Below are 17,141 nucleotides of genomic sequence, written 5' to 3' on the forward strand. Positions count from 1 at the left end.
CAGTGTAATGACTCAACAGTAGAAGATATAACAATGTTAGAGGAGGAATCATCTTTTTCATCATCATCATCATCATCATTTTCCAACTCCAGTTTCCTGGGTATGGTGTACAAGCGTTCGCCATCTCTTCCTGTCTGCACACATCTTCTATTCCAGGACATCTTCCCATTTGAGACCTCTCTCTTCATCTGATTTCACAGTTTCTATCCAGAGTTTCCTTGGCCTTCCCCTTGGTCACTTTCCTTGGACAGTAAGATTGAAGTATTATCTGGTAGGTCTCTCGCTCTTCATTCTCATGTGTTCATACCACTTGAAGTCTATGCTTCTTCACTACAGTGGTAATAGGGAAGATGTGGAATTAGCAGTCCATAACATGAAAATGGGGAACGCATCAGGGATGGATAAAATTAGCGTGAAAATGATAAAGGCTGCTGGACACGTTGGACTACAATGGGTGTACAGACAAAGTACATATGGAAACAGAAACATGTGCCAGAAGACTGAGATATACGTCATAGACAGAAGCAGTATAGAACTGCCTAATTCAAGTTTACGCACCATTTCCAGATTCTACTGTATCATTAACACCATGCATTTACATTTTTTGGACATACTATACACTGTAGTCACTCGCTTATTAAACTGCACTGAACTCAGCTCCAGCACAGTCAAGGTCATTGCTCTGTATGTAAAATACTTGAGAGGTACGAGGCTGTGAGTCAGTGCTGTGATTTACAGTCAAGTGCAGTAAGTTTCAAGTCCTTGGAATTTGTCTTGAATGTTTACATATTCCTAGACCATCCAATCAAGAGTCTACTGTACATATTACATTTCTTAATTTCACAGAACACATTTTCAGAGAATAATCATAGTTTAAAAAAACATAATAATAAATGTAATAATCAGAAAAAACAAAATTAGTGAAGAATAAATTTAAATGTAATGTAATACATTGTAAAAAAGCTTCAAAAAAATCGATCTATTACCTGGTCAACATGCTCAGCAAAACCATGAACAGTCAGAGTGTAGATGATATCCATGAAGTCTTTATCCAAGAGAAAAATTTCTTTGGAATCGCATTCCTTTAACAAATTATTGATCGCTTCCATATTCCCTCGTTTGGCATAGCCATTCAACAAAGTGGCATACGTATCAGCACTGGGTTCAAGTCCTGCTTGATTCATCACTTGAATAATGCCTGTAGCACTTTCCATGTCACTGAAATATCATTAAATTTAAAATTAAAATTTGTTACACTCTTGTCATTCAAATATGTTCATTTACTATAGTCTCTAAACTAATAAATACTTGTAAAGTAATTATCCAAAGCAAAGCAGCACTATTTGTTCTTGGTGATTTCCGACAAGAGTAGTGTTACAAAAATATTGCAAACCTTGGGCTGGGAAGACTTGGGAGTAAGAAGATGATCTGCTAGACTAAGTGGTACACTGACTGAGCAAATGTCATGGGATAGCAGAGCACTGATGTGCAGGTGTGTCGTCTGAGCACCACACGCCCCCTGTGTCAGCGGCAGTTGTATAGGAGACCTTGTGAGCAGTGGCTGTGCATGTGACAGGTGTAACATGGAACGTCGTCGTGAGCTGACACTGTTCGAACGGGGTATGGTGGTCGGTGCCCGACGGATGGGAAGTGCGATTTCAGAAGTGATGCGAGAATTCGGCTTCACACGATCAACCCTCGATGACCGTGACCAGCGACATCTGAGACGTATTGTCAATAGTGACAGACGGGCAACCGTGCAACAAATCACGGCTCAATTCAACACAGGCCGTGCTAGACACATCTCCCAGTGGACAATCCGTAGGAACATGGGTTCTATGGGGTATAAGAGCCGGCGCCACACACGGGTGCCACTGTTACCCAACATCATCGGGCACGACGACGCACATTTGTTGCCAGTCACCAGGGACGGACACTGGAACAACGGCGTAACGTGATATGGTCGGACAAATCACGATTTCAACTGCACCATGCTGATGGATGTACGGCGCAGACCGCATGAAGCGATGGATCACACCTGCCTCGAAGGTGTGGTCCAGGGCGTTGGTGTCTCTGTTATGGTCTGGGGTGCATTTTCCTGGTATGAAACGGACCCTTAGTTGTTCTGGAAGAGACCTTAAATGTTACGCGGTGTGTTGAGCTGCTCGAAAACCATCTCCACCCATTTTTGGCCTTCCAGCGCCCAGACGGTTCTGCGGTGTTTCAAGATAACGCGCCGCCACATCGCTCCCACGTCACCCAGGAATGGTTCCAGGAACATGCAGCGGAGGTCCAACGACTGCCATGGCCACCCATGAGCCCCGATATGAACCTTATCGAGCATATCTGGGATGTCCTGGAACACAGGCTCGTTGCCATGGACCCTGCACCCACGAACAGACCAGCATTGGCGGCCGCTGTGCAAACGATTTGGTGTCAGCTGCGTCCAGAGGACTACCAGGGACTTGTCGACTCACTTCCATGGCGTATCACTGCAGTTCGCAGGGCCAGAGGAGGCTCCACATGCTATTAGGTGACTCCCATGACATTTGCTAAGTCAGTGTATGGTCTAAGCTGTCAGTGATGAGTTGGCGTGTAATGACATTAGTAGACGAATAAGCTTGAGTGGATCTTTTAAAAGTAAGAAAGATCACAATATAACAATAAAGTTGGAATTTAAGAGGACAAATAGGACGAGGAGTAAAAAATTGTAATAATTTATCAAGAGAAATGTTCAATAAATTTCCAAGTTCTTTGAAAACATTTGAGAAAAGGCTAGGTAAACAACTGATAGGAAATCTGACACCTGAGCGACAGTCCTAAATGCAGATCATTGATGAATGAAGGACTGAATGAATGAGTGACAATCAAAGGCTCCTAAATCAATTCAGAGCAAAATTTTCTCATTAATTTATATCCCACGTGAAATAATTATCTTCAAGAATATTTGTACCTTTACTGAATCATATGAATGCATGCTGGGTGCTCTCAATACATCTTCGTTAGGACAAACTGCTCCTCTCCACTTCTATACCCTCAACAAGACTACACAGTTTCTGATATCGAGAAATGATTTGAAAAGCTTCACTATTTGGATGAATAGTCAAATAAGGTCAGACATAAAAAATCGAAAAGAAGAGTAACCCATAGAAGTGGAGGCAATTCCAAACTAGGCAAGGTCCCATGTAATCATCACACATGTTTCATGTTTAAACCCTCGAACAGGACTCTTTTATCATAAGGAACTTTTTTAAAAAAACAAGGAGTTTTGAATATCAAGACACTTTTTCTAATTAATTTATGAATGCAATCAGACACTATAAGGGTACGTAAGCAATATACAAACTGCCAAAAATGTAAAAGTGATACTTCACTACAACCAAGGCAATGTCCTTGCCCCAATTTCCTGAACACCTTCATCAAGATTAGATCTCAAGCCACACATCATCTGCAAATCATTAATTTATGGAGGAAATGGAACACAAAATGGGAACATACTGGCATTTGATGGAGTGCTCTGTCAGTGGGTAGGGTCTGACACATCCCACTCTGATGTGTCTAGTGTCAGACCCGAGACAAAATGCTGGTTAATAGAACAAACGCCTGAAAAGCCTTACATCTGATCTATCAATATTAATCGGGCATATGGAAGAAGGAAGGAAGGAAGGAAGGAAGAAAAAAATTAAGTAAAACTGGTTAAGTAAGCAAACAGGATATGTCTGGATGTTAATGATATTTGGAAGGGGAGATAATGAAGAGGGGATGGAAGATTGTAAGGCAATATTATTTATATTTTAGATAAGTAATTTAATGAGACCAAATTAATATCTGAGTACCACTGTTCTGAAGTAATTAATGATATGAGAAAATAAAAGTATGGTTGTATTACTTGTTTCTTAAAAGGTGTTAAAGAAGGAAAGGCAGAATGTGGACTGAGAATGTTAATCAGGAAAACAATACCGTGCAACACAGTTTCTATTAGGCATGTAAATGAACAATTCATGTGGACAGATTTAGCAGTTATAGGAATTAAGGTGAAAAACATCTCAGTACATTCACCCATGGAGGGCGGGGGGGTGTCTTCCCGCATCACACTCACTTATTTCTCTCCCTGGCCGCCTTCTGCGTGATGTCATGTGAAATGAAGACAGCACTCGCCCGTCCTGCTGACACGTATTACCACTACAGTCTAAAATGCTCGTAACTTCTTAACCATTCATGCAAAAAATGTCCTGACAAGGTTATTGTAATCCTCATAATATAATGGAGGAGGTCGAACAATTTATTTCAATGAGGAATTTGAGGATAATATCGAAATATTTAATTTTAAGAAGTTATATTTTTTTACCGCGGACTATAGCATAAAATCGCTTCTAAAGGGCAACCGGTTGGAAATAGGTATATACCATCGCAGACTTTTTGTAGAGGTTTCTATGTTCTACAATTCGTACACCTACACTTGGGGTCTATCATTGATGGTTCACGTAGCGTAAGCCAAGAAAGCAAGTGACCGACCGACATTTTTGTCTCTTTCTACGTATTTACTGTATATCGGATCACGGATACTGTATTATTTCACGAGTCTCAAAGGAATTTGAGGATAATATCGAAATATTTATTTAATTTTAAGAAGTTATATTTTTTTACCGCGGACTATAGCATAATATCGCTTCTAAAGGGCAACCGGTTGGAAATAGGTATATACCATCGCAGACTTTTTGTAGAGGTTTCTATGCTCTACAATTCGTACACTTACACTTGGGGTCTATCATTGATGGTTCATGTAGCGTAAGCCAAGAAAGCAAGTGACCGACCGACATTTTTGTCTCTTTCTAAGTATTTACTGTATATCGGATCACGGATACTGTATTATTTCACGAGTCTCGAAATATATTCAGAAATATAAGTTATTAGCACATAACAATGTTAATGTTATTGGTTTTACGTCCCACTAACTATGAATTTGAGCACCTTCACTACCGGACTGAGACAGGATCGAACCTACCAACGCGGGCTAAGAAGGCCAGCGCTCTACCATCCGAGTTGCTACTCAGCCCGGCTATTAGCACATAATAATTTTATAGTGGTTCACTACATGAACAGTGTTCGTGTTGTCAGTATCTGAAGTAGAACCATTGTAATGATTAAAATTGTATCAGTCGTACCGGCATTTACTGGCACAAGTAAACAAGGAAATGAGATAAACAAAATCAAAGAAAAACATTAAAGTGAAAGCCCAATACTTACCAAAATACAACAACCGGACCATTTAACAGGGGCAACTCGGATCATAACCTAGCGGTTTTCACGGTGGTAAAAAACAGAACGTGAAAGAAAAACCCAAAGATTTTACTTGAAAGAATTAAATGTTTAATTACTCAGACCAATGTTTACAGATGACATTTAAGAAAGACTTATTAAATGAAAAGGTGCACCTTCGTGAATCCACAAATATTAATTACCTAAGTGCTAAACTGGTTAGTAAAATAGACTTTGAAAATGAATAACAGTAAAAAGTTGATTAACTAAATTAAAGTAACAAATATACCTTTAAAACGAGGGACGCCCTCTAGACGAACAATTAATTAAATGAAAACATGAAAACGATGAGTTACAGGTTAATTATTTGTACTAATGTCCATGGACTAATTTGACTGCCTGCTAGAGGAGCTCGAGTAAACCCCTTTATGCTTACAAGATTTTAGTTGTATATTAAAGATCTTAAGAAAACTCTTTCAGTAGGAATAATTACTTTTACATCAAGTGAATATATGCTGCAGTGAGGTTGCGAGATACTCTCCTGAATTGGATCACGCCAGCCCAACAATAATTAATAGCATGCATAGAAAGCATACATAAAAACCGAAAGGCGCTCCCAAAATTAAATGACACGAAACGGGGATCAATCCCAAACATACGCCACACATAGAAAAGGGAGGAAAAGATAGCGTTGGAATTAAACCATATATTACAAGAGCAAGCCGCTCAAATCACAGAAGTGACCACACGTTAAACCAGGTCGGCATACAGCACCAGGCAGCACAATCCACAAAGGAAATCAACCGCCAATTAAATCAAGAATCAGTAAATGAGATGAATAAGGAGACAGTAGCTCCCAAGGTAGAGGCACGCTTGTCACAAATTCAATCCATTTGCAAACGATCCCCAAAAAACATTAATAATTACCCGAACAATCGTTCCCATGGTAATGTAAACAAGAAAAGCGTTACCCAAGCATAAGATTAAAAGGAAATTTCACCAAACGTAGAAAGAACAGAAAAGATCAAATTAAAGCAGAAGCAGATTTCGATCCACGGAGATAATCTCGCAATCTCAAACCTTCGTAAGAGATGCCATTACATATCGAGTTAAATACTTTACAAACTTCTTTAACTTAACCCAAAACAAATTAATCGGTAAGGCCCAAAAACACCAGCCGACGATAAATAAATTATCTTGCACACATAGATGGGTTAAGAGGTACAGTCAAGAAGCCAAAAGGTTTCTCTTTTCTTTAAATATATGTTGTTAAATTTCAAGTTCATTTCAAATGGAGATCGACCAGAAAAGGTAATCACAGAACACTTGAAGATCCACAATTTTAGTTAGAATTTTAGAGACGATGAAATCCAACTCCAGAAGGTAAAGGGTAGAATATAAAAATCTTGTAGCGAAACTTACTTTTGTCCATGCGAAGAAAGCTACTCCATGGCATCAGTAGAAATATCGTTACTTACATATTTCTGGCACAGTATGAAAAAAAAGCGTCCACTCCAGGTAATGAAAAAATTATTAAAATTTAAAAATAAAACAGATCAGGGCCTTAGCCCGTATCCAATGAATATCACGGAGGCATATTATGATGGGTAAAGGCCCTTACGCAGAGCCCCAGCACAAGGCTACCAAAGATCATGGCAGCCGACAATGTACTAAAAGTGCGCTCCAACGCGGGCTGCAGCAGAAGCGGATCGTCCAGCGAACGAGCCTAAGATTGGACTCGCTCGCAGGCAGGCCTGAGGCGGACCAATCTCAAATGGTAGAACACTGGCCTTCTTAGCCCAACTTGGCAGGTTCGATCCTGTCTCAGTCCGGTGGCGAAGGTGCTCAAATACACACTTAGTGGAACGTAAAATCCAATAACATTATTATGTGCTAAAACTTACATTTCTGAATATATTTCGAAGCTTGTGAAATAATACAGTATCCGTGATCCGATATACAGTAAATACGAAGAAAGGGGCAAAAATGTTGTGCGAGAAGAGACCTGTTACTGGATCTCCATTATTTCAAAAGGGGGCCTCACACATCCCAGTCATGAGTGGTTGAAAAACATAGCCCAGTTCGAAATTACATTTGGTGTGTTTCACGGTAAGCCTGGATCCAGGTGCAAAAATGTAATGAAAACTCTTATTTCTTTTAAGTCAAAATTTCCAGGATTCCATGACAAAATAATTTGTCTGCACGTAAGGACCAGGACATTTATTAGGATACAGCATTTAAATGCAAAGAGTAAGGAGCTAGCACTGAGAAAATATGTCAATAAGAAGGCTAAGCTTTGGGCTGGTGCATCAACTAATTAAGTCTCCTGACACGTACATTTTAATACTTTAATATAATTCCATAAAGTTGTCAATATGATGCATATTTTCCTATGCCATTTGATCTAAATATTTACTTCATCAGGAAATACATTATTTTGAGTTGCATGGCAATATTTTATTTCTTATATTATATGTCATGTATTTGACAGTTGATGTTCTACCTGCTCAGCATGTGACGGAATTTAACGCATTTTAACGTTTTTAAATTTACTGGAAGTACCGTTACTTATTGAACTGGACTAAACCAGACTATTATTTGATGAAAGATTGGGAAGATGTTTCACAGGCGCAAGAACTGACAGGCTTGCTGTACTGCGCCTGTGTACCTTACTCACTATCGTTCATATCGCGTGACGTCATAGTGCTCCAGCCAATGGGAGCTTCAACTGCCTGAGTAGCCTACCGAGTAGTTTAGTTACCGTGACATTCACCATGTGAGGGAGCAGATAAGGATAAAGTAGAAAATTTCACGAAGCACTAAGTGATGTCATAGTAAAGATCAACAACAAGATAAGGACAGCGTTAACAAGTGATATCAATGTAAGAACTGGAAATATAACTAAAGGATATGAGGTGATTATATCTTCCTAACCCACAAGTACCATATTTTTCGGACCATCAAATACAGATTTTGTTACAAAAAATACTACCTAAAATATGTCTGCGTCTTATGATCCAAAATTCTATCATATTTAGACATTGAATATAAGTGATTTGTTACACCAATGCTCAAAAAATTCCTTACAATACTCTCAGCAGTTGACCCCCTTTTATTACTGCAGGTAAGAAACAGCAGCTATGGTTTATCTGCATTTTTCTGACAGGAATGCGAGTTGCCAGGAAATTCCTAACGAGATGTCCCGCAACTCCTTCGCCTCCAACTACCTCCTTCATACCAGGCAAACACAAAGAGCTGTGACCTTGACTACCATAATAGAAAACCTTCAAGGAAGCGTAGGAAAAAATCTTTCACTTTGTAATCAATAACAACTTTTAGTAGTGGCACATTCCGGTAGTGACGATTTACCGTACACAATATCAGTTGTACAAAAGAGGATTTCTTACAACATAGCATTTAAATTAAAAGTTGTGGAATACACAAAATTACAGGGTGATAGGGTAGCAGAAAAACAATTTGGATCTCCACCAACTTAAAAAATTATCTGCGAATGGCAAAAACAAGAAAATCACTTGTTGAACCTGTGAAAAAATAAACACTCTTTTAGAATCCATGCTGAAAAATTGCCTCATCCAGAGTCAGAAATGAAAGAAAGGGTGAGAACCTCAGAAATAATGGCACCTCTGTGTCCACCAAAATGATCATCTGCGAAGCGAGAAGATGGGCGGCTGCACACAATACTGTAGATTTCGCAGAAACGCCTACTTGGTGTTACCGGTTTATGAAGAGAGACAGACTATCGATGCACACTCACATTGGGATTCTGCAAAAGATACCAGCAGAATATGAATCCAAAATTGTGGAATTTCACGAATTTGTGATCGATGCACGAAAACAAACTTGGTCAAGCTGGTAATATGGACAAAGTGCCTCTAACATTTGATGTCCCATCAAAATGAACTGCTGGCAATAAAGGAGCTAAGAATATAATAAAAACATCCAGTCATGAAAAGTCACATTACACCTCCATGTTGTACTGCTGTACAGATGGTACAAAACTGGCTCCAACTAATTACTAAGAGAAAAACTATACCTAAAGATGAAATTCTACAAGGTTTGGTCCTTCATGTCCAAGATGGACGAAAATAGAAGTGTTTAGAGAAAGTGTGGGCTAAATGTCCAGGTGGTCTCCTGAAATAAAAATCCCTTCTTGTATTCGAGCAGTTCAAATACTACACACACCGAGCAAGTTGGCCATACAGATAGGGGTGCACACTTGTGAAGTTGCATTCTGGAGACAGTGGGTTCGAACCCCACTGTTGGTAGCCCTGGTGTTTTCCCATTTTCACACCAGGCAAATGCAGGGAATATACCTTAATTAAGTGCCACGGCCGCTTCCTTCCTGCTCCTAGCCTTTTCCTATCCCACTGTCGCCATAAGACCTATCTGTATTGGTGCAAAGTAAAGCAGATTACACGCATATATACATACATTATCATAATAGACCATTATGCATTTCAGCATTCAGTCTGCAAGCCTCTGTGAATTTACTAAACGTCACCACAATCCTCTATTTGCAACTAGTGCTGTGGCCTCATTTAGTTCTATACCTCTTATCTTTAAATCATTAGAAACTGAGTCTAACCATCGTCGTCTTGGTCTCCCTCTAGTTCTCTTACCCGCCAAAACAGAGTCCATTATTCTCTTTAGGTAACCCATCCGCCTCACATGACCCCCCACCAAAGCCGGTTTATGCGTACAGCTTCATCCATCGAGTTCATTCCAAAATTAGCCTTTATCTCCTCATTCCGAGTACCCTCCTGCCACTGTTCCCACTTTGTACCAGCAATCATTCTCGCTACTTTCATGTCTGTTACTTTTTTTTTTTCTAGGGGCTTTACGTCGCACCGACACAGATAGGTCTTATGGCGACGATGGGATAGGAAAGGCCTAGGAGTTGGAAGGAAGCGGCCGTGGCCTTAATTAAGGTACAGCCCCAGCATTTGCCTGGTGTGAAAATGGGAAACCACGGAAAACCATCTTCAGGGCTGCCGATAGTGGGATTCGAACATACTATCTCCCGGATGTAAGCTCACAGCCGCGTGCTCTGTTACTTCTAACTTACGAGTAAGATATCCTGATTCCAACCAGCTTTTGCTTCCGTAAAGAAATGTTGGTCTGAAAACAGACCGATGTAAAGATAGTTTCGTCCGGGAGCTGACTTCCTTCTTACAGAACACTGTTGATCGCAACTCCGAGCTCACTGCATTAGCTTTACTGCACCTTGATTCAATCTCACTTACTATATTACCATCCTGGAAGAACACAGAACCTAAATACTTAATATTATCTACCTGTTCTACCAATCTAACATTCGATTCTGTTGAATTTCTTACCTATTGACATCAATTTAGTCTTCGAAAGGCTAATTTTCATACCAGACTCATTGCATGTATTTTCAAGTTCCAAGATATTAGACTGCAGGCTTTCGCACAATCTGCCATTAAGACCAAATCTTCAGCATAGACCAGACTGCTTACTACATTTCCACCTAACTGAATCCCTCCCTACCACTTTATACCTTTCAGCAGATGATCCATGTAAACTACGATCAGCAAAGGTGAAAGATTACAGCCTTGTCTAACCCCTGTAAGTACCATGAACCAAGAACTCATTCTACCATCAATTCTCACTACAGCCCAATTGTCAACAAAAATGCCTTTGATCTTAATAATCTACCCTTAATTCCATAGTCCCCTAATATGCCAAACATCTTTTCCCTTGGTACCCTGTCATATGCTTTCTCTAGACCATCTATGCATGAATACTGGACAAAGTGGATGGCTGCACCTCATCACAATCTACACCAGCAGGTCAAACGAAGAGACCATTAGTTGGACTAGTTTGTGAATAGGTTAAGATGTCATGGGAGTCAGTCAAAAAGGAAATTGTCATCAAGTCAAGATTTAAAAATCTCTCTGAAATTCCACGACATCAATAAAGATCTAAAAATCTTCCACATCGAGAATAAAAATAAATCTTTGAACATTAAAGCAGCAATTGGAAAAAAAAAAGATAATGAAACCAACCTGAAAGAAAATACAATTCTAAAAAATTTACCCTAATCGCTCTACTTAACATCTGAACAACCATCGTTTGTCACTCGAGACAATCTTTTCGATTATCATTTATCGCTAAAAATAACATCTTACAAGAACTCTGCTTCAGAAAATAAAATATAAAATTACCAGTATAATAGGCAGACCATTAAATGCACATTAAGAACCCTTGCAATGTTTTTAAAAATAACCATACAATTTTTAAAAATTTCCCCCATATTGCTCTACTTAATTAACATCTGGAAAACATTTACACTTTTTGCATTAGTGCTTAATGAATCTCACAGGACATAATCTCTGACATAAAGGTCTGGAATATGCGTTAGGATATTCTCATCTGTAGTAAATTCTCTGAATTCGCACACCACCTTCTCCACCTGAGACAATTTTTTTGACTAACATTTATCACTAAAAAATAATATCTTAAAAGAACTCCTTAATTTAAAAAAGTAATAATAATAAAAGTCTCTGCAAATAACCTCATCCCTTATGGGTGGGGTTAACTTCCAATAAGTAACCAGGGGAACCTGGCCCCTACAGAGTGCGTCCCCAGGTGGCAGATAGGGGGCCAATGAAAGAGCAACAGTTTTTCAAACACCTTGCATTTTATGCTGGAGTGGAGACAAAGCAGAACTGCATTAAGATAGTTCCAAATTTCAAATTCCTAGGTGTTTGGATAGAAATAAACATAAATATTTCCAAATACTCAGTGTGACTTGATAGAATCTGATGCTATTACTTCAGGAATGAAAAATGTCATTCTTTGTTTAATAGTGTGTTTACAATAGAGTCCGGAGTGTACAGAATCTACAAGGGGAAACCTGGTGAAAGAGTTGTCAAGACACTTCCACAATTTGGTACTGGGTTCGCAGTACACCACAAGATGGTTGACCATATTTTAAATTTCACTTCACCTAACGGAAGGACCTCCTCGTTATCCTTCAGGTCTCGTAATAGAGCATACACAATCGTAAATTTCCACTTACCCACGAATGACACAAACCGTTCAAACCTGGAAAATGTAGAACAATGCTGGGCCACCTTAAAAGAAACTCTAGATAAGATCCCTTCCCACCATTCCATCATGCTCATGGGAGACTTCAATGCACAAGTCGGTAAGGAGTGGAAGTACCAGAAGATAGTAAGCCATTATCCAGCCCATAAGAGAACAAACAGAAATGGAGAACGTCTCATTGAACTCTGTGACAAGTACAACTTAGTCCTGAAATCAACAGCCTTCAAACGTCTACCTAGAAAGGCCAAAACCTGGAGGAGTCCAAATCCTATGCTTGGTGAATTCCAGTTAGACCCTGTTGCTGTAACACGGCAACATATGGACATACAGAACGTCAAGGTACTATTTATTTATTTATTCACGAAGCACAAGATACAGCTACACTGAGCAAATTTCACTTGCACTGTCAACAGACTATTTAACAAACGTAAACTTTCATAATAAAATATAACAAACATAACAAAATATAACAAGATCAGGTACACAGCCTACTAATAACTGTCCGAATCGAAAACCATGAGAACAACAAGACTTCAGGTGAAGACGGCATAGTTGCCGAGATGTAGAAACATGCAGATGACCAGTCTTTGAAGAGCATCCATCAAATCATAAAGGACATATGGACAACAGAGTCCCTACCCAAAGGACGGACGTCTGCCGTGATTCATCCCCTCCACAAGAAGGGAAGTAAGACAGACTTCAACAATTATAGAGGTATTTCCTTGTTACAAATTACCTACAAAATCCTCTATGTAGCCCTCCTCAATAGAGTAACCACACAGCTAGACTCACAGTTAGGTGAATACCAAGCTGGTTTCTGTAAGACTAGATCTTGTCCAGAACAGATACACAATCTTAAGACAGTTCTCAATTACAAAAGCCAAGGTGGCAATCCCTGGGTGGTCGTCCTAGTAGATTTTCAGAAAGCTTATGACTCTGTGGACAAAGACACCCTTTTCTCCACACTATGGGAACTTGGTCTGGATGGGAAGACCCTACGATTGGTTCAAGCAAATCTGAAGAACACGACGTCCAAGGTCAGGTTCAGAGGTGAACTATCTGAAAGCTTTCCAATCAGAACAGGAGTTAGACAGGGTGATGGTCTCTCCTGCATTCTCTTCAACTGTGTCCTGGAAAAGATCATTAGAGAATGGAGAACAATGCTCCCACTTGGGTACAAGAGAGACAACCTCATTGTCCCATGCCTAGCCTTTGCCGATGACCTCATTCTACTGGCAAACAATATAGAGGAGGCTACCTACAACTTACAGAGTCTTTATTGTGTCTGAAAATCAGCATCCAGAAGACTGAATTTATGACCAATATCAAGGAGGCCCCTTCTACAATTCCTCTCACAGACGCTACCAAACGAAAAGTACCCGCAGGTAAGTACTTGGGAGAATGGATCTCTGCGAATCAGAGCGAGAACCCAGCCATAGATGCCAGATGTACCAAGTTTGAAAGGGCTTATCACTCGTGTCGTAGTATCTATTCATCTAAGTGCCTCTCCAAGAACCTCAAACTCAGACACTACAACTCGGTAGTCAAACCATCTCTTCTGTATCCTTCTGAGTGCCTTTTAATGGCTAGGAAGGGCCCACTCAGAAAGCTGGAGTTAAAAGAGAGGAAGATCCTGAGGAGGATATTAGGACCAATCAGAGAGGAAGGAGGCACTTAGAGAATCCGCCATAATGATGAACTGTATGAACACCAGGAGGACATCGTGACATCTATAATGAAAAGGCACCTGACCTTTCATGGACACTTGGCCCGTCTGGATTCCAAAAGACTCACCAACAGGATATTCACAGTAACAGGAAGAGGCAAGGCTTCTAAGAACAAATGGATCACGTCAGTTAAGTCAGATATGGAACAACTAGATATCCCACCAGGACAAACTCATGACCGACTACTGTTCCGTCAAGCCATCCGACACGGAGTTTTCCCAACGTCCCTTACAAGTAAGAAGACTACAGGAACTAAGTGGACCGAGGAGAGAAAGATGGCTCATAGTCAGCAAATGAAGCAGTATTGGAAGAAGAAGAAAGCAACAACTTTACCGAAGAGTAGATACGAGCCCCGTAGTCCTCAGTAGGCCTAAACGACGAAGAAGAAGAAGAAGTGTGTATTTTTATTCCTTGTTTAATAGTGTGGGGTTTTTTTTTACAGGTATGTTATAGTGTAATATTTGTATTGAACTTGTATGTTCGACAGACTGAAAAGTTTTAAGTTACATGAAAGTCCAAATAAAGTTAAACATTTACAAGACAGTAATCCCTCCAGTAATAATACATGGGACAGCAACACGGGCTTTAAGGAAGAAGAAAGAGGAGTTGTTGGATAGGATAGAAATGAGAATGTTACAGTGAGCAATCTGAATTTGTATGAAGGAAAGGAGAAGAAACAGCAAAATCAGAAAGATGGGAATTTGGAGAAAATAACAGAGATTCTGAAACAGTAAAGACTGAGGTGATATGGTCATGTAATGTGCGGTCTGAGATGAAAGCACCAATCAAGAGAGCACATGGTCTGAAGAATTCCAGGGTACCAGATCTGGAGGAACCTAAAGGATCGGATGGCGAGACATTGACAAAATGACATACTGGTTAAAAGACTGACCAAAGAATACAGATAGGACAAGATGGAAGAGAATGGTCATGGCACCCAATCCCTAATACAGTCAAAACTGGTTAAGACGTCCCTCTCTAGCGCGTTTTCCTGGTTATTACGTCATTATTCCAAAGTCCCAGTTCACGTCCTCTTAAATACATGTTAAAGAAACCTGGATAGCACATTTACGTCACTTCCACAATAAAATATTTAAATTAGTGTTCCTGGTCACATTGCGCCAGCGACGACTGGCCTGGGTGAGAACTTAATTTCATGGCCCTAGTGTCTCGGCCTACAGCTGCAGGGAGCGTAGGTCTCAAGCCAGCCTTTGACGTGGGCATGCGTTTGTTTGGATTGCGTTAACAGTAGCTCATGAGACATGTGATGCAAGTGTAATGGACTAGTATAACTTGGAAACAATTCTCTAAACCCATGGGTAAATAGTGAAATATCGAGCCCGATTAGTAGGTGCTATTATTGTTATGACTTGTGAGGTGCGGCTATGAAGTTGTTTAAGTCTATTATTATTATTATTATTATTACAGTGGAACCTCGATTCTCCATTTTTGGAAGGACCACGGAAGAAAAACGTACCACACGGGAAAACGGAAAATCCGGGAACGAATGAATCGTCAACAATTTGGCTAAACATCACAAAAAAAAAAAAAAAAATGTATACTTAATCTTACAAACACCCCTAAACCAAACCAAACCACAGCCCCAATGGCCCTTCTGCCCACCAAGAGACCGCTGCTCGGTCCGAAGGCCTGCAGATTACGAGGTGACACATGGTCAGTGTGACGAATCCTCTCGGCCGTTATTCCTGGCTCTCTAGACCGGGGTCGCCATCTCACCATTAAATAGCTCCTCAATTAAAGGTAATCGTAGAATGAATGAACCTGGAAAAAGCCCTCATATCCAGGTAAAAATGCATGTCCTGGCCGGCAATCGAACCCAGACCCTCTAGGTGAGCGGCAGGAAAGTTCGACCGCGGGGCCGGCTTCAAACGTTAATTACCGGTACGTGACTTAAAAATCTCGAAACTTTACATTCAGTTTTACCAGGGAAACTTCGTCAGTTTCCTCTGAAAACTTCTTTCAGTTCAACAACTTTAATCTGCCAAGCCAAACAACAATCGACCACAAATTGCTTTTAATTCTCTAATCTAATGAAATAAAGCACGTTGGATAAAAAAGCACCCAATATGATGGCAAAATCCCATTTTTTTTAAAATCTTCCATTGTAATTTGGTCACCGGTATATTGTTCGTAGTCATTTTATGGAAATCTTATACCGCGTAATTTACGCCTATATCGACTTTTAAAGGTTATGTTGAACTCGAGAATATGGTTTTGAATGATGTAAGTATCGATTCTCAAGTTCTGGAATGCATTATATTCAATTCTGCCTGTCACTAATCACAATCAAATTGGAAAAAGAAAAAATAACATCAAAACTTCCGAAATTACGGTTATTCGCGACCTTGAGCTCAGCTGGAAAGCGCGCTCGCTGTACAAGTCAGTACGAGCAAATACAGTAGACTGTATTTGGTACGAGTGCGAAATGATACGAAGTTTTTAAATGTAACGTGCGCAAATAAAACGACTGCGGTTTTTATAACATTTTAACACACAAACATGAAATTCTCCGTCTTATCATAGGACCAAAACAGTAATAGGCAATCCCAAAACCTCCTATGGCTTTATGTATGTAAGGCGCAACATCTGTTCTGGCCTCGATAACATAATCGTATACCGTACAATAATATTAAAATACTAAATTTGTGTTAAGAAGGAGCAGTTTCGATTCCTGCCTGAAAGCTCAGTGACTATATAGTGCCCTGAGGGAAGTGCCGAAAACCTGTTCGGCGATACACTCGAAAAAAATGAAAAAATAAACATGTAACCCTGGACAATAATGTAGACGTTTTGCAAGTACGAACATTTGACGAAACTCATTCCGTCTTCAAGTAGAGCTGTCGAAATGCGCTCTGTCTCCTTCCAATTGTTGTAGACACTATGATTTCGATTCCCTAAAACAATACCACCTGAATGCTCCGATCGCTTTTCCGGTATAGTACTTTCTCAAATTACCGCAATGACTGGACGTTAACACCAAGATCCGTAAGTATGCCGTAGCCGTCCTTTTGTGAGATACAGTTACTTGAAAAACGCGTG

At 40.0% G+C, this 17,141-nt stretch overlaps 1 protein-coding gene across 1 annotated transcript in view; it reads right to left on the reverse strand.

Annotated features, from left to right (window-relative positions):
• bsf (bicoid stability factor) overlaps positions 1–17,141 on the reverse strand; it is a 351,343-nt gene that overhangs the window by 294,838 nt on the left and 39,364 nt on the right. Inside the window, exon 5 of the mRNA XM_067153608.2 lies at positions 987–1,218. Within this exon, the coding sequence (XP_067009709.2) occupies positions 987–1,218 (232 nt within the window). The remainder of the gene's footprint in view (positions 1–986; positions 1,219–17,141) is intronic.

This window comes from Anabrus simplex, chromosome 9, assembly GCF_040414725.1.
Source record: "Anabrus simplex isolate iqAnaSimp1 chromosome 9, ASM4041472v1, whole genome shotgun sequence".
NCBI classification, from domain to species: domain Eukaryota; kingdom Metazoa; phylum Arthropoda; class Insecta; order Orthoptera; family Tettigoniidae; genus Anabrus; species Anabrus simplex.